The 26,737-nt window shown below is 58.0% G+C and overlaps 10 protein-coding genes across 10 annotated transcripts; 7 read left to right on the top strand and 3 right to left on the bottom strand.

The window, feature by feature from the left end:
• The first annotated feature begins 211 nt into the window (after positions 1-211).
• On the top strand, positions 212-4,053 carry BJ171DRAFT_505857 (WD40-repeat-containing domain protein). Its single transcript, XM_053111080.1, has 8 exons — positions 212-614; positions 947-1,197; positions 1,374-1,494; positions 1,605-1,743; positions 1,858-2,141; positions 2,390-2,965; positions 3,249-3,509; positions 3,649-4,053. The coding sequence occupies exons 1-8, from the start codon at positions 336-338 to the stop codon at positions 3,790-3,792; spliced, it is 2,055 nt and encodes a 684-aa protein (XP_052966529.1). The 5' UTR covers positions 212-335; the 3' UTR covers positions 3,793-4,053.
• A 121-nt stretch (positions 4,054-4,174) lies between these two features.
• Positions 4,175-4,899, top strand: BJ171DRAFT_505855 (uncharacterized protein). The gene has a single exon (XM_053111079.1). The coding sequence runs from the start codon at positions 4,367-4,369 to the stop codon at positions 4,820-4,822; it is 456 nt and encodes a 151-aa protein (XP_052966528.1). The 5' UTR covers positions 4,175-4,366; the 3' UTR covers positions 4,823-4,899.
• Positions 4,900-5,451: 552 nt separating this feature from the next.
• BJ171DRAFT_106908 (uncharacterized protein) lies at positions 5,452-7,209 on the top strand. Its single transcript, XM_053105419.1, has 2 exons — positions 5,452-5,480; positions 5,812-7,209. The coding sequence occupies exon 2, from the start codon at positions 5,882-5,884 to the stop codon at positions 7,106-7,108; it is 1,227 nt and encodes a 408-aa protein (XP_052966527.1). The 5' UTR covers positions 5,452-5,480; positions 5,812-5,881; the 3' UTR covers positions 7,109-7,209.
• A 608-nt stretch (positions 7,210-7,817) lies between these two features.
• Positions 7,818-8,892, bottom strand: BJ171DRAFT_505851 (Endoribonuclease L-PSP/chorismate mutase-like protein). The gene is made up of 3 exons (XM_053111078.1): positions 8,640-8,892; positions 8,471-8,538; positions 7,818-8,281 (listed from the first exon to the last, which is right to left on the bottom strand). Exons 1-3 carry the CDS (start codon positions 8,784-8,786, stop codon positions 8,059-8,061), a joined length of 438 nt encoding a protein of 145 aa, XP_052966526.1. The 5' UTR covers positions 8,787-8,892; the 3' UTR covers positions 7,818-8,058.
• On the top strand, positions 8,893-10,955 carry BJ171DRAFT_505849 (uncharacterized protein). The gene is made up of 4 exons (XM_053111077.1): positions 8,893-9,320; positions 9,438-9,671; positions 9,840-10,061; positions 10,304-10,955. Exons 1-4 carry the CDS (start codon positions 8,978-8,980, stop codon positions 10,459-10,461), a joined length of 957 nt encoding a protein of 318 aa, XP_052966525.1. The 5' UTR covers positions 8,893-8,977; the 3' UTR covers positions 10,462-10,955.
• A 1,003-nt stretch (positions 10,956-11,958) lies between these two features.
• Positions 11,959-14,609, top strand: BJ171DRAFT_568206 (OPT oligopeptide transporter protein-domain-containing protein; the record flags this gene model as incomplete). The annotated part of the gene is made up of 2 exons (XM_053113508.1): positions 11,959-12,252; positions 12,425-14,609. 2 exons carry the CDS (start codon positions 11,959-11,961, stop codon positions 14,456-14,458), a joined length of 2,328 nt encoding a protein of 775 aa, XP_052966524.1. The 3' UTR covers positions 14,459-14,609.
• A 736-nt stretch (positions 14,610-15,345) lies between these two features.
• Positions 15,346-19,891, top strand: BJ171DRAFT_505845 (MCM2/3/5 family-domain-containing protein). The gene is made up of 15 exons (XM_053111076.1): positions 15,346-15,496; positions 15,634-15,746; positions 15,918-16,132; positions 16,240-16,373; positions 16,509-16,744; positions 16,899-17,135; positions 17,247-17,401; positions 17,570-17,778; positions 17,919-18,117; positions 18,170-18,447; positions 18,614-18,703; positions 18,795-19,006; position 19,196; positions 19,233-19,429; positions 19,549-19,891. The coding sequence occupies exons 1-15, from the start codon at positions 15,395-15,397 to the stop codon at positions 19,766-19,768; spliced, it is 2,598 nt and encodes an 865-aa protein (XP_052966523.1). The 5' UTR covers positions 15,346-15,394; the 3' UTR covers positions 19,769-19,891.
• A 168-nt stretch (positions 19,892-20,059) lies between these two features.
• Positions 20,060-21,134, top strand: BJ171DRAFT_106831 (histidine phosphatase superfamily). The gene is made up of 2 exons (XM_053105418.1): positions 20,060-20,799; positions 20,912-21,134. The coding sequence occupies exons 1-2, from the start codon at positions 20,155-20,157 to the stop codon at positions 21,002-21,004; spliced, it is 738 nt and encodes a 245-aa protein (XP_052966522.1). The 5' UTR covers positions 20,060-20,154; the 3' UTR covers positions 21,005-21,134.
• BJ171DRAFT_599239 (uncharacterized protein) lies at positions 21,089-23,143 on the bottom strand. Its single transcript, XM_053114911.1, has 4 exons — positions 22,827-23,143; positions 22,394-22,691; positions 21,753-22,228; positions 21,089-21,635 (listed from the first exon to the last, which is right to left on the bottom strand). The coding sequence occupies exons 1-4, from the start codon at positions 23,029-23,031 to the stop codon at positions 21,385-21,387; spliced, it is 1,230 nt and encodes a 409-aa protein (XP_052966521.1). The 5' UTR covers positions 23,032-23,143; the 3' UTR covers positions 21,089-21,384.
• Positions 23,144-23,869: 726 nt separating this feature from the next.
• BJ171DRAFT_505839 (uncharacterized protein) lies at positions 23,870-26,226 on the bottom strand. The gene is made up of 4 exons (XM_053111075.1): positions 25,836-26,226; positions 25,236-25,533; positions 24,658-25,133; positions 23,870-24,540 (listed from the first exon to the last, which is right to left on the bottom strand). Exons 1-4 carry the CDS (start codon positions 26,035-26,037, stop codon positions 24,290-24,292), a joined length of 1,227 nt encoding a protein of 408 aa, XP_052966520.1. The 5' UTR covers positions 26,038-26,226; the 3' UTR covers positions 23,870-24,289.
• Between the last annotated feature and the right edge of the window lie 511 nt (positions 26,227-26,737).

The raw sequence follows: 26,737 nt of genomic DNA, 5'->3' as shown, positions 1-26,737 counted from the left end.
AGGATCCGCCTCAGCAGCCCCTGCCAGCCGCCGTGGCCATTTGAACCCGGTGGACTGGTGGACATTCCACCGCATACACAATATGACCCTGGTCCGAGCCTCGGTGCTGCGCACCAACATTGCGCCACACTTCTTTTTTTTGGCGACCTGCGACCACCGTCTGCCTTTCGCCCGCGTCCCGTTCGACTCCACGCCGCCGGCCTCGCTGCATCCCGTCCGCTGGACTCAACCAGGACCCCGCCGCATCCTGCGCTTCTGCTGCCCGGCCCGGACGATCGCATCAGCACTTGCACCAGCACTCGCCAAGGTCATTGAAAACGTGAAGCGTAACCATCATGGGCAAGCGAAAGTCGACGCACTTCAACAACGCCGCCCCGCAATCGGCGACCGCCCGCGAGGAATACCACCAGCACCTGGCGGCCGAGTCCTTCCTTCTGTCTGCCTTCGACTCGCCCTCGGTCGACTACTTTGCAGCCGTCTTCCAGGCAGTCGATGCGCATCGTCTCAAGATCTGGGACACTCGCACCTCGTCGCTGTCGTTTGATATGCCCCTTCCCAAAGGCGATAAATGCACCTGCATTGCCTGGGGCATCCAGGGCGCCGAGGACTCGTCGGTAAATATCAGTCCAGCATGCGCACGGTGGGATCAATCGCTCCGTGGACAGAATGAGGTGCTGCCTCGAGGCGCCGCTGGGTTTGCAGAGAATCGCCTGCTGGCCGTTCCGAGGACCGGACGATCGTGGGCTCGCTGTCACTCAAGATCGCGCAGCGCATGCGGCTTGTCAAGAGCTGAGAGGGTGATCCTCACGGCATTTGATTTATTATCACGGAGCTGCACCATGAAGTCGGCAGACTCTGCCCTGCGATCGGCGACTCTGAATGGATGCTAACAGATCGGCGTATCCCTCCCCTTTTCTTTTGTGGATGAATCGTGGATTTTCTCAAGCTGTCAAAGAAGGAAAAGAAGCGAAGACGATCGTCCCTTGTTGCCAACGACAAACTCGTAGCGATCGGCCTCGGCTCGGGCAATGTTGCGCTGTTCTCGGTCAATCGCGGCGAGATTCTGCGAACGTTCTCGGGAGGCCATACGGCCGCCGTCTCGGATTTTGTCTTCTCTGCCGATGGCTCGCGCGGCTACTCGGCCGGAGAAGACGGAGAGGTCGTCGTCTGGGAGATTAAGTCGGGCACCGCCGTCAGGTACGAACGCGACCCGCCTTCTATCGCTGCACCATCGGTGTGGTCGTCGCTTTGTTTCAGCGCCCCTCCCACATTGGCATATGCCTGTATCGACATTATCGACATTATCGACTCAATCTGACTGACTCGATCTTGCTCCCGAATCTCTCTCACGGGTGCTGCACACGCCTTCACAGCCACTTCAAGGCCGACAGCAAGGCCCTCCGCAAAATCCAGCTCAACAGCGACGGCGATCGACTCTTGACTGCTGGCCACCAGATCAAGCTGTGGGATGCCGATTCGCATGAGCTGCTGCAGGTAGATTGCGAGATCCGCGAAAGCCTTGTCCATGGCAGTGCCTGGCTGAATGCAAGTCAAACAGCAAGCGCTGAGTCGCCGTATCTGTCTGCTGCCTTCGTACCCCACAGACATTCACGGGACATGCCACCCTCGTCAGTCGTCTGCTCTTCTCGTCCGATGACAAGTATGCCGTCTCCAGTGCCGAGGAAGATCGGTTTGTGAGCGTCTGGGACTGCCTCGATCGCAATTCAAACGGCAACCTGACAGGTACGGCTATTTATCAACTGCTTGGGCAAGTCTTTCGGTCTCTCGAGCAGTCTGAATGTTCGTTGGACTCACCAGCTGTCTCTTCCGCATGTGGTTTGTCGTTGAACCGCACAGCCTTGACTCTGGATGCCTCGCCAACTCATCTGGCTGTGTCGATCAAGAATCAGGCCCTTGCTCTGACCGAGAGCGGCGTGGTCGCCCTCTGGCAAACCCCCTTTGTTCCCCCGGCCGACAAGGCGACGCAGTCCAAGAAAAAGTACGTGCCTCGCACTCCCGAGAGCACGCTGCAGTTCTCGACCCCGGACGGCAAGCCTATCTCCATTCTGGCGGCGACATTTGTGGGCGACAAGATCATCGTGGCTCGTGGCACCATCATCCGCCCTGTGTTTGAGCGCCTGGTAAGGACGGACGACGATGATGACGTGATTTCTATCAATCGCTTGATATCGGCCAAAATGCTGCTGCAGGCTCTTGGACTGGTTGTTTTGGGGGGCCATGATCGCAGCGCAAACCTCGGCAGTCATTACTGCATGAGCGCAGTCAACGAGGCCAACTCTGCAGAACGATGGCAGTGGGTGCGACAGGGCCTAGGCTATGCAATTGGCATTCATCACAGCGCCGCTGACCTGTCGTTTTGCTGCTGCAGTCATATGCCGATGAGACTGGCAAGCTGATTCCCAAACTGGAGCTCACCCGCTCCCCGACATCAGCCATCTTGGTGGACGAGTCCTCCCTTGCCGAGCAAGCCCTGAAAAGCAATCGCAAAGAGTACAGCGACGCCGATTCGCGAGTGCTTGGCGCCGCCGATTTCTCGATGGCCACTCCCGCCCTCGCAGAGGATCTTGAGGAAAAGCTGGCCAAAGAGCCGACGCTAGAGGACCGGCTCAACATCATGGCCATCAACCCCAGTCCCTCGGCAAAGTCCAAGGTGGCGCTTTCGCTCGCCAGCAAGTCCAAGACCTTCCGACCGCCGACTGCCAGCTCGTTGCACCACATGCTCACGCAGGCGGTGCATTCCGGCGACAAGCAGCTTCTGGAGAGGTGTCTCGAAATCAAGAACCCCGACATCATTCTTGCAACCGTGAGGCGGCTACCGACGGCGCAGATCGTGCCCTTCCTGGAACAGCTTGTCGACAAGCTGCAGAAGCGACCCAACCGAGCCACGGTGCTGATCGAGTGGGTCCGTGCTGTGATCCTGGTACATGCTGCCTATCTTATGACGGTAAGGAGCGTGCCGATGGTGCTGGTGTGGCATCGTTGCTAGAGACGATGATTGCCACGCCGGGCCGATGTCAATCGATGCCCTTCATTGCAAGGGAGTAGTGGACAGTCGCTGCGTGTGGTCTCGGTGAAGTTCACCTTGTCAATTCAGGATTGTGTCGAGCAGCAATGGAGCCGTGCCAAAGCCCGACGGGTTTGCACGGTGCATGCTTGGAGGCAGAGAGCAAGATGACTGATGCTGACCTCTGCCCTCCCTCCGCTCTGCGATGCTGTTTGTCCCAAAGGTGCCCAACCTCGTCAAGCAGCTGTCCCTTCTCTACCAGACCCTCGATTCCAGAGTCAACGTCTTTTCCAAGATGCTCAAGCTCTCTGGTCGGCTGGATCTGGTGCTCTCGCAAATTGCTATGCGTACCAAGGGCGGTTCTGGAGACGTCGATGGCGAAGAAGAGGCCATGGCCGTGTACGATGAAGAGTACGAGGACGACGACGTTTCGGATGATGAGATGATGGAGTTTGTCGGCGGATCGGACGAGGAGGACGAGGAGGTATGTGTCTGCTCGCCTTGCTTGTGAGAGCCTTTGTGAGTCAGCGGCATCGACGTCTCGGCCGGGATGATCGGCTCCCCACCAAAGCTCCTGAAGGCTTGGTATTCTGACGATTGTGTGTGCTTTGTTGCCCCTCCAGGAAGACGATGGCGACGACGACGACGATGACGAGGACCTTGAGGACGAAGACGACTTTGATCCCGATGAGCTAGACGAAGAGCCCGAGGACGACGAGGATGATGAGGGCGACGAAGACAACGACGAGGACGACGAGGACATATAGTCGGACTTTGAGCCGATATCATCCGTGAAAGCGAGCGCAAGCTGGTGGCCTCGTCCATGCCTTCAGCGCTCAAGATTCGGGTTGGAACGACCCAAGCATAGCACACGCAAATCAAAAGCCCGTGGCCCAGACAGCAACCAATCCCGGGACAAGCAGGCGCACCATCAGGTGCGTCCAGAACGAAGCGGGACACCCTGTTTGAGCCAAGGCTGTCGCTTTTTTCTGGGTCCCAAATACACACCCATCCATCGTCCGTCGTGACAGAGCGTGGCCAAGGAGCCTGGCATCGTGGCTGTTTTGAGAGTGCATCATGGGAGCAGGAGAAGGGGCACGCACTGAGCCCACGGAGACTCCTGAGCGGAGGACAAGCAGCACCGAGGACGCCGTGATCAACGGGCCCAGAACAGCGCCACCCCGTGCGCCCAAAACGGGGTTCATTGGGCGTCGTCGTTTGCTTGTTTGCTGGCTGACTTGCTTGCCGATCGCCTGTCCCCGCCTTGCCCGACACACTCCGTCCCCAATCCATCTCAAGTCCAACCCGAATAACACCACACAGGCTACGCCCACATCTGCCATGGCCACATACCCAGCCGAATCCGCACAGACCGAGCAGCTCGCAAGCCAGATCGGGCAAGTCGTCCGGTCGCTGGACGGACTCGTGGTCCAAACGGCGGCGTTTGTCCAGAACTTGGTTTACCCCAGCACCGTCGACCTCCTGGCGTGGCTCCAAGACGCATATCGCCCAGGAGACAGTGGACAACAGCAACTCCTGTTGCTGCTGCTACCGAGCCGGCTCAAGTCGATTGCCCTGGAATGGGGCGAACAGTATGCCTTGGACTCTTCACACCTGTTGGTGATTTACGCTGTGTTGGCGGTGCTGGCGTTCATGTTTCTGCTCTTTGTCTGGTTTGTGATTCAGAGCATATTCAAGATGGTGTGGCGGATGGTCAAGCTGACGACGTACGCTCTGCTGTTTGTTGGAGTCTATGTCTACTTGGTCCAGCCGCTGATTCAATTCACGGCCCGCTGACGGCTGGCCCGGCAGACAAGGCTTGCGGGGGGATATCCGAGAGCGCCTTTGTTTTCTGAATACATTTCCATCACCACGACCATCTGCGCATCGGGTCTGACGGCCAGATGATGCCGACGGACGGAGAGCAGCGAGGGCGCAATGGTGGGAAGCCGCCAACCAGAAGACCAGAAAGCAGCGCATTGGGACAGTGCGACGGAACAGCAGCGCAGTGAGACAGGCGGTTGTGCGACGCGTCCCGACACCAAAGTGTTTGTACCACATCAGTGTCGCACAGACCAGTTCCACAGCGCAGTCTCGCAGTTGGCTGTCGATACTGACAGTGCAGCCCCACAGTCCAGTGCACTGCAGCACAAGCCGCCCCACTTGCCAACAGAACCACACCACACCACACCAAACCAAACCCCGCGACTTTTTTTTTCTTGTGCTCTTGAAAATTTTCAGTGGGTATTTGACGGACGGATCGCCCCGCGACTGCTCTTGGGTTTCTTCTCGAGCCCGTGGTCCATCGTCCGTTTCTGTCCCTGCATCTGTCTGCCGATCTCCTGTGGGCTGCCGCAGCTTACCTCCAAAGACACCAGTTCCTGCCTGTGGCATCGCTGCGCGAGCGGTCCCCGCCCTGTCGTCCGACTCGCCACACTGCTCTCAATACCAGCCAGTAAGTGTCCTCTGTCGCCGTGGGCTCGTTCCCCTCTCGGTTCCCTCGCCCGGCTGTGGCTATCGCTCCCGCCTGGGCGGTTGTCATGTGTATTGTGAGGGGGGGGAGAATGACCGCTGCTGTCTCTTTGCCCGCCTGCATCTGTATCTCTGCATCTACATCTACATCTCTGCATCTGCATCTGCATCTGCCACCGACATCGCTTGGTGCAGAAATCCTCTTGCAAGACTCCTTTTGCTTCACCAACTCCGACCCGTTCCACATCCGCTGTCTGTTGGGCTCTCTTGCCAGCAGCAACCCACTGATACCCCTCTTCTTTCGCCAAACCCAGAGCCTTGCGACTCCCCCGACACTCTTGTCTGTCTCCGCAACCATATCCCAATCCTCCACCCTCTGATACCATGAGCGCCCCCCTCGCCCAGCCCAAGCGCAAGTCCAAGCCTCTCCAGGAACGAGTCTGTTCCCGTTGCGGCACGACGAAAACCCCTCAGTGGAGAGCCGGCTCGCTTGGCCCCAACACCCTCTGCAACGCTTGCGGTGTCAAGTTCAAGGCCTCCAAGCGCTCTTCCACGGACCCGTCGCTGTCGCCTCCTCCGACGCCGTCTTTGCCCGTCGTCTTGCCTTCTCCTATCCCGCCGACCTCGCCTTCGCCATCGACTCTGTCCGTCGCTGCTGCTGCTGCTACTGCTGCTACTGCTACTGCCGCTCTGGTGCTCGAGTCGCCCATGCCCACCTTCCCGGCACCGCCGCCTGCCTCCGAGTCGGCTCCATCAGAGCCCAGGAAACATGCCCAGGTTGCTCCCTCAATGAAGCCCCTGAAGAAGCGCTTCGTGCCCTCGAGCAAACCCACCGAGGCTTCTCCACCCACTCCGTCCCCTCCCGTCCCCTTTGAGTCTCTCGTCTCCTCGAGCTGCTCGCCCGTCTCTCCCGCGCTACCGCAATCCCCACCGCAGGCATCCGAACTCTCGATCCCGGTCGCTGCTCAGATCCTGGTCAGCGCCGCGAGCTCACCCCCGCCGCTGGATGTTGATCCTCTGCTTGCGGCCCCGCCCACTCCATCCATCCCCTTCCCTGTGGCCCCAGAGGCCGTCGGCTCCATGCATGTCCCCGTCCCGATCCTGCCCTCTCTCTCGTCCGATCAGTTTGATCTCCGCCCCCTCTTTCGCACTGTGGGCTCGCCTGTTTTGCCCAAGAGCGAACCCGGCAGCGAGTCCACGCCGTTCGGCGTTCCACCACCACCCATCGGAAGCCCTTCTTCGAAGCGATCGTACTCCGAACCGGCTGAGCGCCAGCGCAAGAAGCGCTCCCGCACCAGCAGATCGCAAGCCTCGGCCGTCGAGCCAGCGGGCTCGTATATGGGGCTGCTGCCGTCTTCCGAAGACGTGGACGCCGAATCTTGCTCTCCTTTCGACGACGAGTCGAGATCGAGGCCATACGTCCCGAGTCTGGTATCGTGTGGCTCGTTCCCGACTGATGCCGATGCACGCTCGTCAGGGTCGCTGCTCGGCTACGACCGGGACGATGACTCGGAGCAAGACACCATCGCCAAGTTTTTCATGGCCATCCAGAGAAGGAATGCCCGCCGCAAGAACGACTTTTCGGGTTTTCGGCCGTACTACTCTGGTTAAACCCCAGTCTCGGTCAAAAGATCCATCCCCTCGTTTGCTCGTGCAAACTGCATCCGCAACCCTCCCCCTCCAACTACCATCATATCCACCCATCTTCCCCGCACCCCTCACATATACATACGCTATTTATTTCAAGGACATGGGCTACTGAACGCCTACTTTTTCTATCCACATCCTGATCTCGCATTTTCTTTTATGACTATTATTCGTTTTCCTTTTCTTCCAATGGCCCTCTCAGGCGTGGTATGTACAGCGCGCGCAAAATGAAACTGGAAAAGCTCTTTTTTTTTTGTTGTTGCTTGTCACTATATTTTGGATGTGAATACACCCATCTATCATCCGTAGTGATCGCCGTCTGCCTCATGGGAGGATGCATGCCGATGCTAGCTCTGTAATCAGCATGCCAAAGGGCGCCATCCTTCAGCGAGCGAGCGAACGAGCGAACGAGCGAACGGGCTCAACACCTCGAGGCCCGGGTTGTTGCGAATCTCGACTACAGGCGATCCAATAAAAAACGGGACACCCGGGATTTTGACCATTCATCGAATATTTTGTTACCCAATGCTATCGCGCGCTGGCCATGACCATTCGCCAGACGGTGTGGAATCGCGACGTCAATGCGGCGCGCAACATGATCACAGTGTGCAAGTCGATTGTGGAGACCGGAGAGCGACCGGCGGTCTTCACTCGGAGGCTGCCAAAGTGATCTGTTTTATTTATTGTGGCTTTGCTTGACGCATGCCATCACATACTACACGTTCATGGAAACGGCTGTGGTGTCCCGTTTTTTTCTGAATAAAGTGTAAATGACAAACATAGGAACACTTATGCAGCGCGCATCATGACTATCGTAGTCACGACGGAGCAGTGGCCTGAGCTCTCTATGGCGAATCGCTTCATTTTACCGACATTGATGCACGCACTCCGTATGCTTCATGACGAACTGCTCACTACGCTGATGGAGCCAACGCAACAGCCTTGATTTCGATGAGAAGGCGCGGGTTGGGTAGCTCACGGACCGCAACAGTGGTCCTCGCCGGCCCATTCTCAGCGGCAAAGTAGGCGTTGTAGACCTTGTTGAATGCGGCATAGTCCTTCATGTCGACCAGAAAGACCGTCAGATCGACCAGGGAGTCGAGGTCGGTCCCGACGCTTTGCAAAATGACACGAATGCTGGATGGCAGCCCATCAAAGCCAAGGCAGGTTGTGCGTACAGTCAGCTGGAGACCACTGATGGGCATGATCGTATTGGGACACTGGGCATGGGACAACGCCTGGGTGGATGGTGCGCAACGGCAACCGCAAGTAATGCTGTCTATCCACCCAGGTGCGTTCATGGGCTTGCCGCGAGTTTCGACCTACTTTTCCAGCACGGCCGCTGTCTGCTTGGAGATATCGGATTTCCACGAGCCATCGGCCAGCTCCTCAACCTGGTTCCCGAGCAGCAGCAGCAGCAACAGCAGCAACAGATCGATCGTCAGTCCCAGCCTTGCGAGAAGACGATCATGCTGGCGCACGATGGGCGGCTCACCCCTTCCCATGTGTTGTCCGGCCGTCGGCAAGAGACGCCCGAGACGAATATCAGGCCGCCGGCGATGCGGGCGTGTGGGTAGTTTGCGAGCCCGACCGCCCGGTCGGCAAGGATCACTGCTGCTCCGTTCTTGCTCTCTGCTTTCATGGATCTGGCTTGATTGTGCACGATCTTGGTGGGATGGACAAAGCGCCGGCTTGGTCGGTGGCTGCTCGGGCTTCTCTGACTTCTCTGACTTCTCTGGCGCCAACAACCATCGTCGCCCTGCTTCATCCTTGCCCTGTTTCACTTCGCTCTGCTCTCTGCTCTCTGCTTTGCCACCAACCAACCGCATCGCCATGGCCCCGCTGCACGGATCTGCGCTTGTCCCCGTTCGCCTTTCAACCCTCAGCACCGACAATCACCTCGCCTCGTATCTCGCCCTTATTCGCCATGCTGCTGCCCAGACATCGGACCGTCTGTGCATCTGCCTCGACTGCCCCGAGATTCCTGCCTCTCAGCATCGGCCAGTGACGATCCACGAGGCCCTCCACGCAGTGCTCTCGGCTCTGTACATTGCCGCATCCGAGGCTGCGTATCGCTCAGGGCATCTGCTGCTCTCGGTCGATGTGGTCTTTCTCGGATGGTGTGGATACGACCCATCCGATGCCGACTGGGATGTGGCCATCGGATTCGAAGCAGGCAAGTCTGCGCCGTCCCCCTCCATCCTCCATATACAGTCCTGCCAATGTATCGCCGGTAGCTTTTGGGCTCTGTGTTTGTTTCTGTGCAGTTCTAACGACTTGACCTATCGTCCAGACCGAGAATGCATCGCCAACACCTCCATACCCTTCCAAATCTATGAGCCGCCGCCCTCCGAAACAAATCTTAAGCACCTCGCTGATCTTTCGAGAAAATCCCAGTCGTCTCGACCCGAAATCTACACCCAGGTGGCCGTCGGCGGAACCTTTGATCATTTGCATAGCGGACATAAGGTGCTCCTGACGATGGCCTGCTGGATCGCTCGAGACCGCCTTGTCTGTGGTGTTGTCGGTATGTTACTGGACCAGCCGTCGATATCTCACTGCAGCCCACCCGGGCCACTGCTGGTGTATCTCAGGAGGCTACTATGGCTCGATGAATGAGACACAAGAAGGGCAGGGAGTAGTGCATCTGCCGCATTCGCAATTCTTAGCGTCGATCACTATCCAATCGACACAGACCCAACACCTGAGCGACTGCAACGCAAGATGGCCAGCCAGTATATGGAGCCAACCCGGATTCGCATCCACAACGTTCGGCGGTTTTTGACGACCATCCGCACCGGCTCGGCCATAGCTTTCGATGTTGTCCCGATTGTCGACGATCTGGGGCCGACCCGATACGAGTCCGGTCTGGAAGCGATTGTTGGATCCAAAGAAACAGAGAAGGGGTGCGAAATGGGTAGGTGTGCTACGGGCGCAAACACTTGACGGTGGGCTGTACATCACCATGACTCAAGCGATGGGATGGTTCTGCCTCTCGATCGTTGACACTTTGCCAACGCGAGGCTGCATCAGTACGCGCATGTTATCTTCTGGATCGACGCCGAAGGAGCCCTTCGACGGCTTGGTTGCTTCTCAGCGGGACAGAGCGTATATGACGCCTCATTGCGGACTGATTGGGAATTGCTTTCTGTTTGATAGTAAACTCGGTACGGCTTGAAAACGGACTAAAGCCGCTCGACATCTTCATCATCGACCTGATCTCGCCGGATGGCAGTGTCGACGATATCGCCCTCAAGATTAGCTCATCCTTCATCCGCCAGCACCTGCAAGAGCAAGCCTCACAAGTCAAGCCGTAAATGGCCGTGGCTCTCACGCAAAAATACTGCCATCTCCCACGATGGCATACATGCAAACATAACGAAACGACTCGAGCCATGCGTCATCAATACGAACGACATCCATCATACCGATGTTTTGCTCGAGTGACAACCCGAGCAAGCAGCCCCGTTGCAGCTTATCTCAGGCGTTGCGTCCTGCACCGGCTCTCTTGTCATGGTGAGACAAAGATGAAAAGCAATACATCACCGTTTAGACAACTAGATACCGAGCACACCAGGCAGCCAGTCTACTTGCATCGTTGACCCCACAGCGTCTGCGCCGCCTCGATGCGGTTAAGCACGCTCGATGGGCCGTACCCGAGGTAGTCAAGAAGGACTGTTTCCTGGAGCCTCTCGACCAAGACCAAGACCGCGACGAATGTCTGCCGCAGGCTCTCGCAGCCCAGAACCGTGTATGGATTTGCCTTCGATCTGACGAGCCGCGACATCCGGCGGCATGTGAGCAATACAACTTGAAATGGGGATCAATTCAAACCGGAGTGCCTTGCAGTGCCACGCAAGCACTTGCACCTATTCCGTCTGCCTGTCGCCGTCGTCTTCTTCTTTTTTGCTCGAGGTACCGATTCAGTCTATCGCCCCATTGGCTCGGTGTGCTCTGCTCAGTTGCGCCATCTGCTCATATCTCCACCAGCCCACATGCCTCAGGCGCACCTGACGCTGTCTTCGACACCAGCCCGCGATATCAGACGCAGCTGAGGATTGTTCTGCGGACAATCGATGTCTCCTCGGCCGCGACAGGGCTGGTGGAGGCTTGCCAGAGACTTGCTTGGGAATGGAGGCGACGACAGCCAACCACCGCTGTTTCGCTGTGGCGCAACCGAGCAGCGCAGCCGAGCAATGCAACCCTGGATGCCCTGGAAGCGATTCTGGTGGACGGGCGCATCCTGGCCATGATCTGGTGTCTCCACCAGCCCTGGCGACTGAGCAGCCCTGCGCGCTCTTCTGCGATGCATATCAGTTTTGACGGACCACAGACAGACGTCTGTTTCGAATGATTCGGCATGCCCCGCGTTTCCTTGGCCCTCACGGTGATTGGTGCGGGAAGTCGAGATAGAATCATGCCATTCGTTCCACAAACCGTCAAGCCCAAGTCAAGCCCACACCAGCCCGCACCAGCCCAACCTCCAACAGCCGTTCCATCTTGCCGCCGATGCTGCCGAGCCAATCAGACAGCCGGCTTGTGGTGGCACCGCCATGCCGGCCATGCCGGCCATGCGCCATCGACAGAGCCATGCGAAGACTCACGCCATCTGATGGGAACGCGTCGGTCTCTGCAAAGTGTTCGTCCATGAACTGTGCCCCACTTTCGAGATCCCAGGCTGGGGCGTCCGGCTGTCCCAGCATGTCCATCGATTCCCCCTCCCTCATCGGCCCGGCCTGGACCATAAATACCTCGGTTCGCAGCCTCGGTCGGCCACCACCATCGCAGCTCTTGCCTCGTCTTCAATCGCAACCATGGCCGAGACAGCCCACAAAGAACACCACCATACCACTCCCAAGCTCGGCACCGAGGAGAAGGAGATCCTTGGTATCACGACCATCGACTCTGACGATGTCGAGCAGTTGGACGCCCACAGCGCCTACGCTCAGATCAGCGCCGTCGTTCCCACGACCGACGATCCCTCAACTCCCTGCTTCACAGTCCGTGCCATGTTCCTGGGCATTTTCTTCAGTGTGCTCACCTCGGCTGTGAACGTCATCCTCTCCTTCCGCACCAACTCCGTCACCCTTCCTGCGTATATTGCTGTGGTAAGTATATTGGCCGCATGGTGGTATCCCCGATGAGTGAGTTCCAATGATTGGTGACCGCACTTCATTTGGGTCACAAGGTCGTATCGCGTCCGGCTTTGGTGCTTTCACCCCTCCATCAGCATCCGTTTCTTTTGCTTTCTCACCCCACTCACGCTTTCAAATCGTCCAGATCGTCTCGTATCCCATCGGTATCTTCTTTGCCAAGTTCATCCCCGATGTCCGCTTCAAGCTCTTTGGCGTCGAGAACTCGCTCAACCCCGGCCCCTTCTCCATCAAGGAGCACGTCCTGATCTACGTCATGTCCAACGCCGGCACTCCCTATGGGGTCGACAACATTGTCGGCCAGGCTTCTCCGCTCTACCTCAACGACACCTCCATCCAGGCATGGCAGTCCATCCTCTGGATCCTCGCGACCCAGTGTCTCGGCCTCGGCCTCGCTGGCATGGCCCGTGAGTTCCTCATCAAGCCTGCTGCCATGTACTGGCCCGGCAACATGGGCATCCTGGCCATGTTTGCGTCCTTCCACGATGAGGCAAGCTCCCAAGCCAACACCTCATCCAAGTACAAAATGTCCCGCTTCAAGTTCTTCTGGATCGTCTTCATTGCCACTTTTGCCTGGAACTTCTTCCCCAACTTCATTGCGCCCTCGCTCCAGGCCATCTCCATCCTCTGCTTCTTTGGCGCTGGCCCCAACAGCCTTGTCAACATCCTGGGATCCGCCACCAAGGGTGTCGGCCTTGGCGCTGTTACGCTCGACTGGTCTCAGTTCAACAGCTTCATCTCGCCGATGACGGCTCCCTTCTGGGCCAACTGCGTCGTCATCGTGGGTTACGTGATCTGGTCCTGGATCGTTGTCCCCATCGCCTATGTCGACAACGTCTGGGATGGCAAGTACGTCGGTTGCAATATGCCCGGACCCAATGGCTGCGGTTTCCTCAACAGCAACGGTCTCTTCAACGGCTCTGCTCTTGGCCAGCGTCTCAGCGGCCGCATCCTCCTGGATCCCACCACCTTCGAGCTTGACATCAACAAGTACAACAGCGCCGCTCCCGTCCACCTCGGCATGTCCTTTATCTTTGTCTATGTCACTTCCTTCATCACCATCTCCTCTGCCGTTACCCACGTCGCTCTCTGGTACGGCAAGGACATTGTCCGCCAGGCCCGGGTTGCCATGAAGCAGCTCAAGGAGGATGCCGACCACCAGGACATCCACAACAAGCTCATGGCTGCCTACCCCGAAGTCAGCAACTGGGTCTACTTGGCCATCTTCCTGACTTCCACCGCCCTGATGTTTTTCGTCGGTCTCGCTACCCCTTACAAGCTCCAGTGGTGGGGTATCATCCTGGCCATTACCATCGGCATCGTCTTTATCATTCCCCTTACGGCCATCTTGGCCCTGACCGGTCAGGGCATTGGTCTCAACGTCCTGACCGAGTTCATCATCGGTCTGATCGTCCCCGGCCAGTTTGTTCCCGTCATGTCCTTCAAATCTCTTGGCTACAACACCATGATCCAGGCCCAGACCCTCCTCAACGATCTCAAGATCGGCCACTACATGAAGGTTCCTCCCCGCGCCATGGTTGCCGCCCAGCTCATCGGCGCCATCCTCTCGGCCTTTATCTGTGCCCCAGTGGCCGTCTCTTTCAGCTACTGGCCACTCGTCGGTAAGGGTAACTGGCAGGCTGCTGGCTACGGTACCTTCTACTCTGCTGGTACGATTTGGGGAGCCATCGCCCCGGCCCGCTTCTTCGGCTATGGCGCTCTCTACCACGACGTACTCTGGGCCTTCCCCATTGGTTTCCTCCTCCCCGTCCTCCCCTGGCTCGGCAACAAGGTCTACAAGCACCCCTACTGGCACTTGATCAACATCCCGATCCTTGCCACCTGGATCGGCCCCCAGACCGGCGTCCAGGTCCTGATCATCGTCCCCTTCATCGTCGCCTTTGTCTCCCAGTACTACCTCTTCCGCTACAAGAACGAGTGGTGGAAAAAGTACAACTTTGTCCTGTCCGTCGGTCTCGATTCGGGCGTCGGCATTGGCGGTGCCATTATCGGTATCTTGCAGGTTCTATTCACCGTAACGGATGCCGATGGTAACCCGGTTGGTGGTTTCCTGATGCCCAGCTGGCTCCTTAACCCTGCCGCGGCCAACGACTTTTACTGCTTCGGCGTTGACTACATGGGTAACCCTACCAGCAAGTAATGCCTCCTGGCCGTGAACTCTGAGACACAAAACTGCCTCCGAGCCTCTCCTCTATCCCTCTATCCCTCTATCCCTCTATCCCTCTATCCCTCTATCCCTCTATCCCTCTATCCCTCTATCCCTCTATCCCTCTATCCCTCTATCCCTCTATCCCTCTATCCCTCTATCCCTCTATCCCTCTATCCCTCTATCCCTCTATCCCTCTATCCCTCTATCCCTCTATCCCTCTATCCCTCGCTCCTCCTCTCCACACCAGCTCCCCGCCGGTTCCACTGTGGGCAGAAATCTATGATTCCGTCTTTCTTCTGTTCTTTATGTTGGCTTGGTCATCTCGAACAGTCCGACTTTTGTTGCTGTTGAGCGCGGTGCTCTACGGTATCATGTCTCTGATCGCGATTGGTGTATCTACGACCATAATAAATGCCTGCTGTCCTCAAAGTATCGTTTAAAAATCAATCAATTGGCATGTATTCATATTTACCTTTGTCGCTGTTTCAGTTGCCATTGGCGAGCCGGACTTTGGTGGCATGACCGGAGCCTCGCTGGTCTATATCTATCTCCGTGAGTGTGAACGATCTGGCAGCGTCGATATGCCGATCGATGGATTACCGCACATCGGGCAAATTGGCCTCAGCACGAGCACATCCTGGTGGGCATATTCGGGTGTCGGCGGTCAGACTGCTTGAAGTGCTTGGTGAATCTCAGGGGATGGGAGATGGGAGATGGGAACACGCCTTGCCCTGATTGGCCAGAGCCAGTCCAGCCAGTCCAGCCAGTCTGGTTGGAATGCGTAATGTTGCCCAAATTAGGAAAAATTCCCTTTCCCTTTGTCCGCCCGATGCATCCTCGTCCAGCAAAAGCACCCTCATTGCCTCGACCCGATCGTCCTTGGTCCTCTCGTCAGAATCGTCAAAATCGCCAGTCCCGTCATCTACGATGGCTTCCACCAACACCGCGCCCCCGCCGCTGCGCAACCTTTTCGTCGATGAGGCCTTTAACGAACATGCCCGCTACTTCCAAGAGTTCCTCGATCTGGATGTAAGTCCCTCTCTGTTGGCGAGTTCCGAGGGCGGTGCTGATGCTCGGCCCAGCCGCACCGGGCCAGCAAAACAGATTTGCCTTCAACTTGGATATCACTTGCGTCTGGCTCGAGCTAATCATCTGGCGATCGGCAGTATGGCGAGAACATCTATAAGGAGAAGATCAGGCGCATGCTCCTGAGCGGCGAGCGCCGCCTCGTCGTCAACATCAACGATATCCGAATGCACCGCCGAGAATATGCCGATGGGTGAGCTTGCGATCATGACTCTTCACTGCCTGGGATCTTACCAGCGGCATGCGTCCCTGTCCCTCGATCATGAAGCTGATCGCCTCTCCAGGAACATCCTGTGGCATGTGTTCTCTGCCTACTTTTGGGATGACCCTGACCACATGTCACCGCCCTTCATTGCATCCACAGGTTGCTGAGCGCGCCCATGGACTATCTGCCTCCCTTCGACAAAGCTCTGAAGGATGTAGTTCTGTCCTTGTCGGCGGGTCAGCCCGGCAAGTACACCAACCAGTCATTCTCGGTCGGCCTCGAGGGCTCCTTTGGCGACAACCTCGTCAGCCCCCGCCAAGTGAATGCATCCTACCTTGGCAAGCTCATCGCCATCGAGGGCATTGTCACTCGTTGTAGGTCTCCAGGCTTTTTGCTGTGCTGCCCTTTGTCTCTCCCTTCCTGTGTGATGCCGGCAAATATGCGCCGACTTATCGACCTCGTCGGGTTTCCATCCTTGCAGGCTCCCTCGTCCGTCCCAAGGTTGCCCGAAGTGTCCACTACTGCGAAAAAACCCAGGTCTTCCACTCACGAGAGTACCGAGACTTGACATCTCTGAGTAGCACTGTGGCAACGCCTGCTGTATACCCCACCACGGTCGGTTTTCGATTTGCACCGACCAGCCAGGGAATGCGACGGCGCCATCAGTACCACTCGATGGAACTGTGGTGAACAACTCGCGCTGCCGCTTCCAGAGTCTTTCTGCTTATTTGGCTTCTTGGTTTGTTACAGGACGAAGAGGGTAATCCTCTCACGACCGAGTTTGGTCTCTCCACCTACAACGATTATCAAACCTGCAGTCTCCAAGAGATGCCCGAGCGGGCTCCCGCGGGCCAGCTGCCCCGACCACTCGACGTCATCCTCGACGAGGACTTGGTCGACAAGGTCAAACCTGGCGACCGAGTTCGCATAATTGGCTCCTATCGCTCCGTCGGCAAGGCTGGCGGCTCCTCCTCGGCCACGTTCCGGTACGTTGTCGATGCGGCAGCTGTTATGGAAACGTGGCTATGTGCTCTGGGTGAGAGAGTCAGAGTGGGGTGACAACAATCGGCTCCCTTAGCCAGAGATAGGCCGATCTCGAATGTACTCACCGAAACTGTATCTGGATCGCCTCTTGTACAGCACCATCATCATCGCCAACAATGTGTGCCAGCTCGGAAAAGAAATCCAGCAGCCCTCTATCTCGGAAGATGATATTCGCCACATCAAAGCCGTTTCTTCCAAGGACAATGTCTTTGAGCTGCTCTCGGCCTCGCTTGCCCCGTCCATTTTTGGCCATGATTACATCAAAAAGTCCATCCTTTTGTTTTTGATGGGTGGCATCGAAAAGAACCTCCCTGGTGGCACACACATTCGTGGGTGAGTGATGCTCCTTCTACTTCCGCTGTCGCGGTCTGACTGTGTCTGGTTGCTGTGATGCAAACTCTTCGCTGATCCTCTCTCTCCTTCTCCCATGCAAAATCCCTTCAGCGACATCAACATGCTGCTTATTGGCGATCCCTCGACTGCAAAGTCGCAGATGCTGCGCTTTGTGCTCAACATCGCCCCACTGGCCATTGCCACAACCGGTCGCGGATCTTCTGGTGTTGGTCTGACTGCGGCCGTGACGCACGACAAAGAAACCGGTACGTGTCCGTGAGCTGAAATGCGTGCATCGACCATTAATGCGATCGAGCGGGCATGCCTGCCGGCCCCAACTGGTTTCGGCGATAAGTTTGACAATCGCCCTTGCAGCGTGTTACAGAGAGATATCCTGCTAACATTGTCGCTTTGCGGGTTGATCAAACTGTCAGGCGAGCGTCGTTTGGAAGCCGGCGCCATGGTCCTCGCCGACCGAGGTGTTATTTGCATCGATGAGTTCGATAAAATGAGTGACATTGACCGAGTGGCTATCCACGAAGTCATGGAGCAACAGACAGTCACCATCGCCAAGGCAGGCATTCACACGTCGCTGAACGCTCGTTGCAGTGTCATTGCCGCCGCCAACCCGGCCTTTGGACAGGTACGAACAGAGCCTTTCGCATGCGGGTCGATGCACTGTAGCCCCGAGCAGCGGTTCGGGCGCACCCTCGGTCAACTCCGGGCCTTGGATCATCGTTACTCGCGTCGCTTCATCTGACTAACGATGGAATTCTTGTTCAGTACATCGACGCCAAGAAGCCCTTCGAGAATATTCCCCTCCCAGACTCGCTCCTGTCGCGTTTTGATCTTCTTTTTGTCGTGCTCGATGACATGAACGACGATCACAACCGCAGGATTTCCGAGCACATTATCCGCCTCCACCGATATACTCCGCCAGGCCTCGAGGAGGGCGCCCCCATCAGCGATACGGTGCAGTTCGGTCTCACGGGAGCCGGCCTTGGATGACGCCGGCGAGCAAAGGCAAACGCAAGTCTATGAAAAATACAACCCTCTGCTCCACGTTGGCGTCCAACAGCACAAGGAGCCTGCAACTCCCGGCAAGAGCCGACGGAAGGCTGGTCGAAAGAGCAGACAGGGCGGAGCCGACGACGCCGAGCCTCGTGTCGAATTGCTTTCACTGCCGTTCATGAAAAAGTACATTCATTACGCAAAGACCCGTGTCAAGCCGGTGCTCTCGGAGGGAGCCGCCAACATCATCTCCGAAACCTACTCGCAGCTGCGCGACAAGCGCGACGACAATCAGTACCGTGTAAGTGCATCGACTAGACATCGTTCACGACCTTGTTGCGGATATGACCGAATCGGACCGCAAATGCGACCGAGCTGTGAGCATGACTTGACTGCAGACACCGTTGGCGATCATTTCGCTCTGCTCCTGCACTGCCAGTCATCTGAACTTTTTTGAATCTTTCCAGACCATGCCCATCACGCCTCGTACTCTCGAGACGCTCATCCGTCTTGCCACTGCCCATGCCAAGTGCCGCCTGAGCACTGTCGTCGAAGAGGTGGGTCCCGTTACGTTCGTCGGCAGCCCGTGGAGATACCGCCAGAGTTACTTATCGCTGCCATCATCGACTTGCTGGACTGGCTCTTCAGGGCGATGCCGAAGTTGCCAAGGAGATTCTCGAGTATGCTCTCTACAAAATCGTCAAGGAGCCTGAGTCTGATCCGCGCAAGAAGCGACGACGACGTAACGAAGGTGCCGTTCCGCAAGCGCCTCAAGACAGCGACCAGGAAACTGGGGACGAGGACGCCGGCGAGGACGAAGACGATGGCGACAGCGACGACGGAGCCCATCGCACTCCCAGGTAGGGCTATGGCGGTGTTCCTGCAGCGGACATGCGCCTCGACTGCACAACGACCACGCACGGATGCTGACGCTGGATTGCTGATCACTTCTACTTCAGCAGATCGACTCGAGCGCGCCCAGGCCAGCGGACCGGTGCGGACGAAGCCCTCACCAGCGGCGGCGGTAAGCGCCAGCATTGGAAGGACAGAGTCGCTTTCTAAATAGCGGGCACGCGGCTTATACAGCTCCCCGCCGTCTTTCTCCCTGCAGGCTCTTCGCGCGGCCGCACACGGACAACATCGGCCTCACAGCACACGGCACACACCTTTGGCGCTTCTTCAAGTTCGCAGTCCTCGCGGACTCTGCAAAACACACTTACATCGTCACTCGGCGCCATGGAGCTGGACGACACGCCTTCAGGCGCACTCGTCTCGGATGAGCTGTGAGTAGCCGCCATCGACGGTCTTGCTCGATCCTTCCGTACCTCGATCTGCACGCTGACTTTGTCCGCCTCTTTCCATGCACTCCATGCACTCTATGCACTCTATGCGCTCCCTCCAGGTTCAACATCTTCCGCGGCCGACTGCATCAAGTGCGTGAGGCATTCACGAGCGAGGGATCAGACACAGTCATGACACACGACATCATCACCAGGGTGAATGCTGGCCTGCCTGGATCCAAAAAGTTCAGCGTCGACGAGGCCAAGGCCATTCTTCGCAAGATGAGCGACGACAATCTGCTGTGGTACCAGGAGGGCGCCGAGCAGGTTACCTTTATTTGATGTCGAGACAGAAAAATGTCGAGCAACGGTGTGGGCAAGACGAATGTCTGCCATCATTGCCCAGTTCCTAACCACGCCGCCGCCAATGCAGACTGGAACGAATACAGCATATTCAGAGCGAAACGGGACCACCCATCCATTGTTCATCACGGCCAAGTGTGCTCGCACTGCAGAGGGTCGAATGCATGCACTACACCCGCGTCGCTGTATCAATACCCCGCGGAACATGATCTTGGTGTGCCAGTCCAGTCCAGTCCAGTCCAGTCCAGTCGATTATTGCCACAGGGATCGGCCGGGTGGCTGTGGGTCTCAGACCGAACAAGTGCTCAGTCCGCTGGCTGTTTCATCTCTCGCTTGCGGCTGACAGACATACCTCTCGCACAACCATGTCATTGCTGGCAGACGAGCTTCCTCAGCAGCTCCGCAATCGCTATTTTGTCCTGCGGCACGGCCACTCCCTGGCCAACCAAGCGGGCATCATCCAGAGCGATCCCGATCGGGGAACGCAAGGGTTTGGTCTCTCAGAGCTGGGCAAGTCCCAGGCCAACGACAAGACGCGGCGCTTTCTCGGGGTGAATGAAGGATGGTTTTGCAGCTCGCCTGGACTACACAACAGCGACGGAAACGATGGCGACGACGGCAAGGCCTGCAAATGGAGCCGGCTCTGGATCTTCTCGTCGGATTTCAAGCGGGCCTTCGAGACTGCCGAGATCGTCAGGGACGTCTATCCCGGCCCCTGCGAGCTGACAACCACGCCGCTTTTGCGCGAGCGGTTCTTTGGCTATGGGCTCGAAGGACAGCCAAACACCCGCTACGACCAAGTCTGGGCCTTTGACGGCCAGCGTCTGCCTGTTCCCCGCTTCTCTGACGAGGAAAGAGCCGAGCATCCTGACGATGCTGTGGAGAGCCCCGTCTCTGTGCGCAACCGGGTCCTGGGCCTGATTTCGCAAATCGAACGAGCAGATACCGAGCGAACCGGCCCAAGGAATATTGTGCTCGTGGCCCACGGCGACACACTGCAGATCCTACAGGTACGTTTCTGCTGCCTGTGGTCGTCTGATGGTCGATCGCTGGTCTCTATCAGTGGATTCTGATATCGCCGTTTGTTTTCTTTTTGGCTTTGGGTTGCGGATACTTTGGCAGACGGCGTTTGCGCGCATCGAGCCCTGGGACCACCGCAGCCTTCGCCATCTCGATACGGCCGAATGGCGGCAATTGGTCCTCAGTGAAAGTTGATTGTGTTGCCTGAGCGGCATCTGTCTGTTTCGATCTGAGTTTCCATCGAAACTCGGCTGAACCTCCTCAAACCCGTGGCCCCGAATGAGATGAATAGAACATCGTGTTAGGAAAGGAATGAGGATTCAAACGGGAGAGTCTGTTGGAGGAACAACCACGGGCCAGCAACTGCAGCGGCTGCAGCGCAAGTTGGTGATGGTGCTCTTGGTAGGAGTATATTATGGATAGCAAAAAAGGAAGAGGATGGCGGGTGGAGGAGGATGCCGCTCTCTCCAGCAGGAGGGGAGGGGTTTTGCAGCGACCGAGCAAACGGAGAATCCAGATGCCATCAAGAAATGTTGGCTTCGATAGAGACCCATTTGATCGTAGTCAGTCTGGTTCTACTCCTCTCGGGCGATGAAGCTCTCGGGGATGGGTCCCTCAAGCTTGGCGTAACGCATGCTCGAGCTGAGGTTGCGGGAGGCATTCGAGTGGTCATAGATGCCGCCGTTGAACGACTGGGTCACATCGCGGCCGATCGACGCCTTGAGGAAGCCCTTGCCACCGGGATGGTCGTCCATGAACTTGTCGACGTTGTAGACAACGTGGTCGATGATCAGGAGGGGTTTGCCAGCCTGGACTTCGCTTTGGACTGAAGCGATGGAGACGGTCGTAGGTTAGTTGCGGGATACATTGGCTGATGGAGTGTCCACAAGATCGACAGTGGATCAACACCACACCCTCGACACAGCGAACGCAGCATACTCACATTCGTCCCAAGAGAGAGAGGGGAGCTGCTCGACAGGGACACCCCAGTTGAGTCTCTTCTTGGCGGCGGCGATGACCTTCTCCTGCATCTGGAGACGGCCCTTCTGGATCTCGTTCTCGGGGAACATCTTCAGGTTGTAGGTCAGGCCAACGAGGGAGCTCACAAAGATGACCCACTTGGTGGGGTCATATTGCCAGAACTTGATGGCGTTTCTGTAGTCGGAGGGGAACTCGTGGTGGAAGTTGTGATAGCCCTCACCAAGGGTGACGAGGGCAGTGACGAAGTGATCGCGAGGGGTGTGCTTGTCATCGAAGCTGTGATCACCGAGATAGTGGGCCAGCGAGTTGACGCAGAAGGTGGCATGGTGGACGAAGACGAGGCGGGCAACGCCGGCAAAGAAGAATCCGCCAATAAAGTCACCCCAGAAGAGACCGGCAACGAGCGAGGGGAAGACGAAGGCAGCAAAGAGAGCAAAGCTGGGATTGGGCAACGGACGGCAAAACATACAGGAATGGCAGCAGACAATCCACATGCCAGGCAAAGAAAGTGGGGCCGTGTTAGCAGCAGCCAGGCGGAATCACATGCCGAGGAGTGTGCCAGCAATCCGGGGCAGCGGGGTAACGACAGGGCAACAGACTTACGGGAGGTAGTTCTTGTGCTGCCACATCACAATCGGGTCCTTGTTCAGATCCGAGATGTCGACCCGACCCACACAGCTCGAATCCTGCTTCATGATCATCCAACCGATGTGAGACCACAGGAGGCCCTTGCGGGAGTTGTAAGGGTCCTTGGAGGTGTCGGTGTATCGGTGATGGGCGCGGTGGCCACGGGACCACCAGCGGATGGAGCCCTCGAAGGCACCGGCGCCGGCAAAGGAGAGGAAGAGCTGGAAGGGCAGCGAGGCATCATAGGAGCGATGGGCCCAGTAGCGATGGTAGCCTGCGCATTGCAGAGACGCAGAGAGACCTGGGTCAGAAAGGAAGGAATGACGGTACCAGAGACAGACCAGTCGATGCAGACGAGCGGCAGTTGCAGATCCGTCTCCGGAACAGCGATCCGCGGCCAAACACTCACCAGCAGTGATGCCCAGGCCAGTGATGTAGTAGTAGATGACCGACCAGACAGCCGTCTGCCACAGCATGGGGATAGTCGCCAGGCCGTAGAGCGCCAGCAGAGGCGTGCTAATCAGCAGAGGCGTATGGAGCCAGTCGATGTTGTCCCATCGGTAGATGGCGACAGGTTCGTTGGCGGCGGCGGCGGTCTTGGTGTCGGAGCCCATCTTGATCTCGGCCGGCGATGCTGGAGGCGAGCGAGAGGGAGTGAACGAAGGGGGAAGAGGCCGATGAGAAATGCGAGGGAGGGCCGGTCGGTAATCTCGACTCCGGCTCGACGGCACTCGGGGGTTCGTCGCACAGAGCAGAGGCCGGTGTGCTCTCGCTCGGCGGGCTCTCGCTTGCACAGTGCGGCTCACCGGACAGCGGTGCAGCGAGGAGCGATCCTGGCCGAGAGCGCCAGCGAGACGCTGCTGTACAGCAGCACAGCAAACAACAGCCCAAGTTTGCCAGAAACAGCGCCCCGCACTCCCATTGGCCCCCGCAGGACAAGGGCACAAGCACAGGCGCGCCTGGCTGGAGGCGTGCGCCAATCGCCGTCGTGCAGCGCGTCGGACAGAGACACAACTTTTTTTTCGGCCGTCGCGAGGGCACTGTTCTGCAGGCACAGGCCCTTTGTCGCGGTGCGTCCGTCTGCGCTGCTGGGGGCCTGCGCGGTCGCGTCGTTGGGGCGCACCACGCCCCAAACCTGGGGGAGCGAGCCGCGAGACACTCGCGAGAGAACACCGAGGAGCAGCAGTCCTGTGTCGCAGTGCGCTGCAAGAAGGGGCGCCGTCTCGCCCGCTGCGGGGTCCGCCGTCTCGCCGATCGGGCGCAGCCAGAGCCAGGCCCGCTTGGAGATCTGAACACGGCGTTCAATTGATGAGACGGGAGCCGAGCGGATCACTCGCCAGGACCAAGCACAGCCATCGCCATGAAACATGATGCGCGCTGGTGGGCCAGGAGGGCGTTGGCCACGGCAAGGGCGACGTTGGTTCATGACGAGCATGCGGACGGAAGGTCGGATCAAGCCATGGCATCGCAGCGCAAACACCGAGGTGCTATCGATAAGCACAGTGCGAGTCGTGGAAGGGTGTGTATTGGGAAATCCAGGGGGTAAAGGTTACCGCTGGCCATGAACACAGGAATGCCCCATTCCATTGCATTTTGTACGAATCGTCGACATGGGGAGAGATTGGACATGGTGCCCGAAGATAAAAGGCGCCCAATACGCATCGCGTGCGCAGGGAAAAAAGGTTATGAGTTTGCAAAGGCGCCAAGAGAGCAGCTGGGCCCACAGCAGGTCCGTGGGTCGGACTGTGGCTGCGAGATCAGGTTTCGAAGCACAAGGAGGCAGAGTTCGAATATACAGACTGGATCCGCGATCGGGTTGGCGGACCAGAGAGTGAGATGGTAAATTCACAAACGACAGAAGCGCCTAAGGAGTTACTCCTCTCGGGCGATGAAGCTCTCGGGGATGGGTCCCTCAAGCTTGGCGTAACGCATGCTCGAGCTGAGGTTGCGGGAGGCATTCGAGTGGTCATAGATGCCGCCGTTGAACGACTGGGTCACATCGCGGCCGATCGACGCCTTGAGGAAGCCCTTGCCACCGGGATGGTCGTCCATGAACTTGTCGACGTTGTAGACAACGTGGTCGATGATCAGGAGGGGTTTGCCAGCCTGGACTTCGCTTTGGACTGAAGCGATGGAGACGGTCGTAGGTTAGTTGCGGGATACATTGGCTGATGGAGTGTCCACAAGATCGACAGTGGATCAACACCACACCCTCGACACAGCGAACGCAGCATACTCACATTCGTCCCAAGAGAGAGAGGGGAGCTGCTCGACAGGGACACCCCAGTTGAGTCTCTTCTTGGCGGCGGCGATGACCTTCTCCTGCATCTGGAGACGGCCCTTCTGGATCTCGTTCTCGGGGAACATCTTCAGGTTGTAGGTCAGGCCAACGAGGGAGCTCAGGAAAATCAACCACTTGGTGGGATCATACTGCCAGAACTTGATGGCGTTTCTGTAGTCGGAGGGGAACTCGTGGTGGAAGTTGTGGTAGCCCTCGCCGCAAGTCACCAGGGCGGTAATGAAGTGATCGCGGGGAGTGCGCTTGTCGTCGAAAGGCTGCTCTCCAACCCAGTGGGCCAGCGAGTTGACGCAGAAGGTGGCGTGGTGGACGAACACCTGGCGAGCAATGCCAGCAAAGAAGAATCCGCCGACAAAGTCACCCCAGAGGAGACCGGCAACGAGCGAGGGGAAGACGAAGGCGCAGAAGGGCGCGAACCTGAGATCCAGCAGAGCAGCAGCGTCAGTCAACAGAGCGAGACGTGACATGCTCGTTGCGGGACAGGGCCATCCCTGACAACGCCGGCGGCGCTCCACTTACAGGAGGTAGTACTTGTGCTGGAGCATGACCAGTCGGTTGCGGTTGAGATCCGAGATGTCAACACGGCCAACACAGCTCGAGTCCTGCTTCATGATCATCCAGCCGATGTGGGCCCAGAGGAAGCCCTTCTTGAAGCTGTAAGGGTCCTTGGGGGTGTCGGTGTATCGGTGGTGGGCACGGTGGCCGCGAGACCACCAGCGGATGGAGCCCTCGAAGGCACCGGTACCGGCAAAGGCCAGGAACAGCTGGAAGGGCAGCGAGGCATCATAGGAGCGGTGGGCCCAGTAGCGGTGGTAGCCTGAGGTTGGGGGAAGACGACACGAGCCCGGTGGCGTTCGGTTAGCGTCAAGCGGGTTTCAAGCACGACTCTCGGCTATCGCTGCCAGCACTCCACCCACCTGCCCCAGCGAGGTGCTGAGAACAGGAACAACAGCACGGTATGTTGGTGTTGTCGGTACCGAGCCCGACCTGGCCTGGCCGTGACCTGGCATATCAGCAGCGACGGCAACCCCCCCCCACAAGGTAAGCCCGCCGACTGGCCAAAGGACTTGCATGTGAAGAGCAGCAGACATAAGGACGAGTAGCAAACAGCACACCCACCAGCGGTGATACCGAGGGCGGTAATCAGGTAGTAGACAAAGCCCCAGAGCGCCGTCTGCCAGTACAGCGGGACGGTCATCAAGGCATACAGGGCCGTCAGCGGGGTGATGGTCAGGAGCGTGGTGTGGAGCCAGTCAACGTTGTCCCATCGGTAGATCGCAACGTTGCCGTCGTCGGCGGTCTTGGTGTCGGGCTTGCCCATAGCGAGATGAGGCGGGTGGGTTTGGGATGGTGGGGAGCGGGCAAGAGACAGGCGATGGCTCGGGCCGAGGAATTCCAGGCAGCCGACGGCGGGTTCTGGTCAGGACCAAGTGGGGGGAAGAGCGTCAGCAGCGCCCTGCAACCATCCTTTTATGCGCGCAATCCATTTTTTCTGCCTTGCCGACAGGTTCCCCCCCCCCAAGAAACGCCGTGGTGCGCGGCCAGCGCGGCAGCCAGGCGCCGGCACGACAATGACCTCTGCCTTGTCACCGCGAGCGAGTGGACACACCGCGCTGCGAGCCTGGTTGGCCCGCTTGGCCGTATCGCCGGGCGCTATCGAGGCGGCGTGCCCAGGCCTGCTGTGCTGCATCGGCCGGGATGTCCTCGCGGCTGGGGATCTGCTGCCGTCGCATGCAGTCTATGCCCTCGACCCTCGCTGATGCTGCCGCTGGCCCTCGCTGGTGCTGCTGTCTGGTGCTTGATCCAGCCCAATGATCCCTGCAGGCCCGAGTCCGCACCCATCCGTCTCGCTGTGCCCCTCCCCTCCCCTCCCCCGCTCTCTTCGCGATGCGTCACCGAGCCAAATATGGCAGGTCCCCGCCGGCCGCATATGACGCGGCGGGACATCCGATGACAGAGGATTTTCCATGGGCGGCGGGTCACGTGTGCTCGCCTCACTGCCGGTTTGGGGCGACGCCAAG

Source organism: Polychytrium aggregatum, assembly GCF_025602895.1.
Source record: "Polychytrium aggregatum strain JEL109 chromosome Unknown BJ171scaffold_19, whole genome shotgun sequence".
In the NCBI taxonomy this organism is placed as follows: Eukaryota; Fungi; Chytridiomycota; class Chytridiomycetes; order Polychytriales; genus Polychytrium; species Polychytrium aggregatum.
This window is presented reverse-complemented; position numbering and strand designations above follow the sequence as displayed.

Coding starts and splice junctions, on each gene's coding strand:
- BJ171DRAFT_505857 (XM_053111080.1), top strand. CDS start 336: ATGGGCAAGCGAAAGTCGACGCACTTCAACAACGCCGCCCCGCAATCG. Junction 1,198..1,373: donor AAGTCGGGCACCGCCGTCAG/GTACGAACGCGA, acceptor ACGCCTTCACAG/CCACTTCAAGGCCGACAGCA. Junction 2,142..2,389: donor GCCCTGTGTTTGAGCGCCTG/GTAAGGACGGAC, acceptor TTGCTGCTGCAG/TCATATGCCGATGAGACTGG.
- BJ171DRAFT_505855 (XM_053111079.1), top strand. CDS start 4,367: ATGGCCACATACCCAGCCGAATCCGCACAGACCGAGCAGCTCGCAAGC.
- BJ171DRAFT_106908 (XM_053105419.1), top strand. CDS start 5,882: ATGAGCGCCCCCCTCGCCCAGCCCAAGCGCAAGTCCAAGCCTCTCCAG.
- BJ171DRAFT_505851 (XM_053111078.1), bottom strand. CDS start 8,786: ATGAAAGCAGAGAGCAAGAACGGAGCAGCAGTGATCCTTGCCGACCGG. Junction 8,539..8,639: donor CGGACAACACATGGGAAGGG/GTGAGCCGCCCA, acceptor CTCGGGAACCAG/GTTGAGGAGCTGGCCGATGG. Junction 8,282..8,470: donor ACAGCGGCCGTGCTGGAAAA/GTAGGTCGAAAC, acceptor GCTGCCATCCAG/CATTCGTGTCATTTTGCAAA.
- BJ171DRAFT_505849 (XM_053111077.1), top strand. CDS start 8,978: ATGGCCCCGCTGCACGGATCTGCGCTTGTCCCCGTTCGCCTTTCAACC. Junction 9,321..9,437: donor GGCCATCGGATTCGAAGCAG/GCAAGTCTGCGC, acceptor CCTATCGTCCAG/ACCGAGAATGCATCGCCAAC. Junction 9,672..9,839: donor CCTTGTCTGTGGTGTTGTCG/GTATGTTACTGG, acceptor CAATCGACACAG/ACCCAACACCTGAGCGACTG.
- BJ171DRAFT_505845 (XM_053111076.1), top strand. CDS start 15,395: ATGGCTTCCACCAACACCGCGCCCCCGCCGCTGCGCAACCTTTTCGTC. Junction 16,374..16,508: donor CTGCTGTATACCCCACCACG/GTCGGTTTTCGA, acceptor GGTTTGTTACAG/GACGAAGAGGGTAATCCTCT. Junction 19,430..19,548: donor GCACTCGTCTCGGATGAGCT/GTGAGTAGCCGC, acceptor CGCTCCCTCCAG/GTTCAACATCTTCCGCGGCC.
- BJ171DRAFT_106831 (XM_053105418.1), top strand. CDS start 20,155: ATGTCATTGCTGGCAGACGAGCTTCCTCAGCAGCTCCGCAATCGCTAT. Junction 20,800..20,911: donor ACACACTGCAGATCCTACAG/GTACGTTTCTGC, acceptor ATACTTTGGCAG/ACGGCGTTTGCGCGCATCGA.
- BJ171DRAFT_599239 (XM_053114911.1), bottom strand. CDS start 23,031: ATGGGCTCCGACACCAAGACCGCCGCCGCCGCCAACGAACCTGTCGCC. Junction 22,229..22,393: donor CAGCACAAGAACTACCTCCC/GTAAGTCTGTTG, acceptor GCCCAATCCCAG/CTTTGCTCTCTTTGCTGCCT. Junction 21,636..21,752: donor CTCTCTCTCTTGGGACGAAT/GTGAGTATGCTG, acceptor CCATCGCTTCAG/TCCAAAGCGAAGTCCAGGCT.
- BJ171DRAFT_505839 (XM_053111075.1), bottom strand. CDS start 26,037: ATGGGCAAGCCCGACACCAAGACCGCCGACGACGGCAACGTTGCGATC. Junction 25,534..25,835: donor CGCCCTCGGTATCACCGCTG/GTGGGTGTGCTG, acceptor CCCCAACCTCAG/GCTACCACCGCTACTGGGCC. Junction 25,134..25,235: donor CAGCACAAGTACTACCTCCT/GTAAGTGGAGCG, acceptor GCTGGATCTCAG/GTTCGCGCCCTTCTGCGCCT.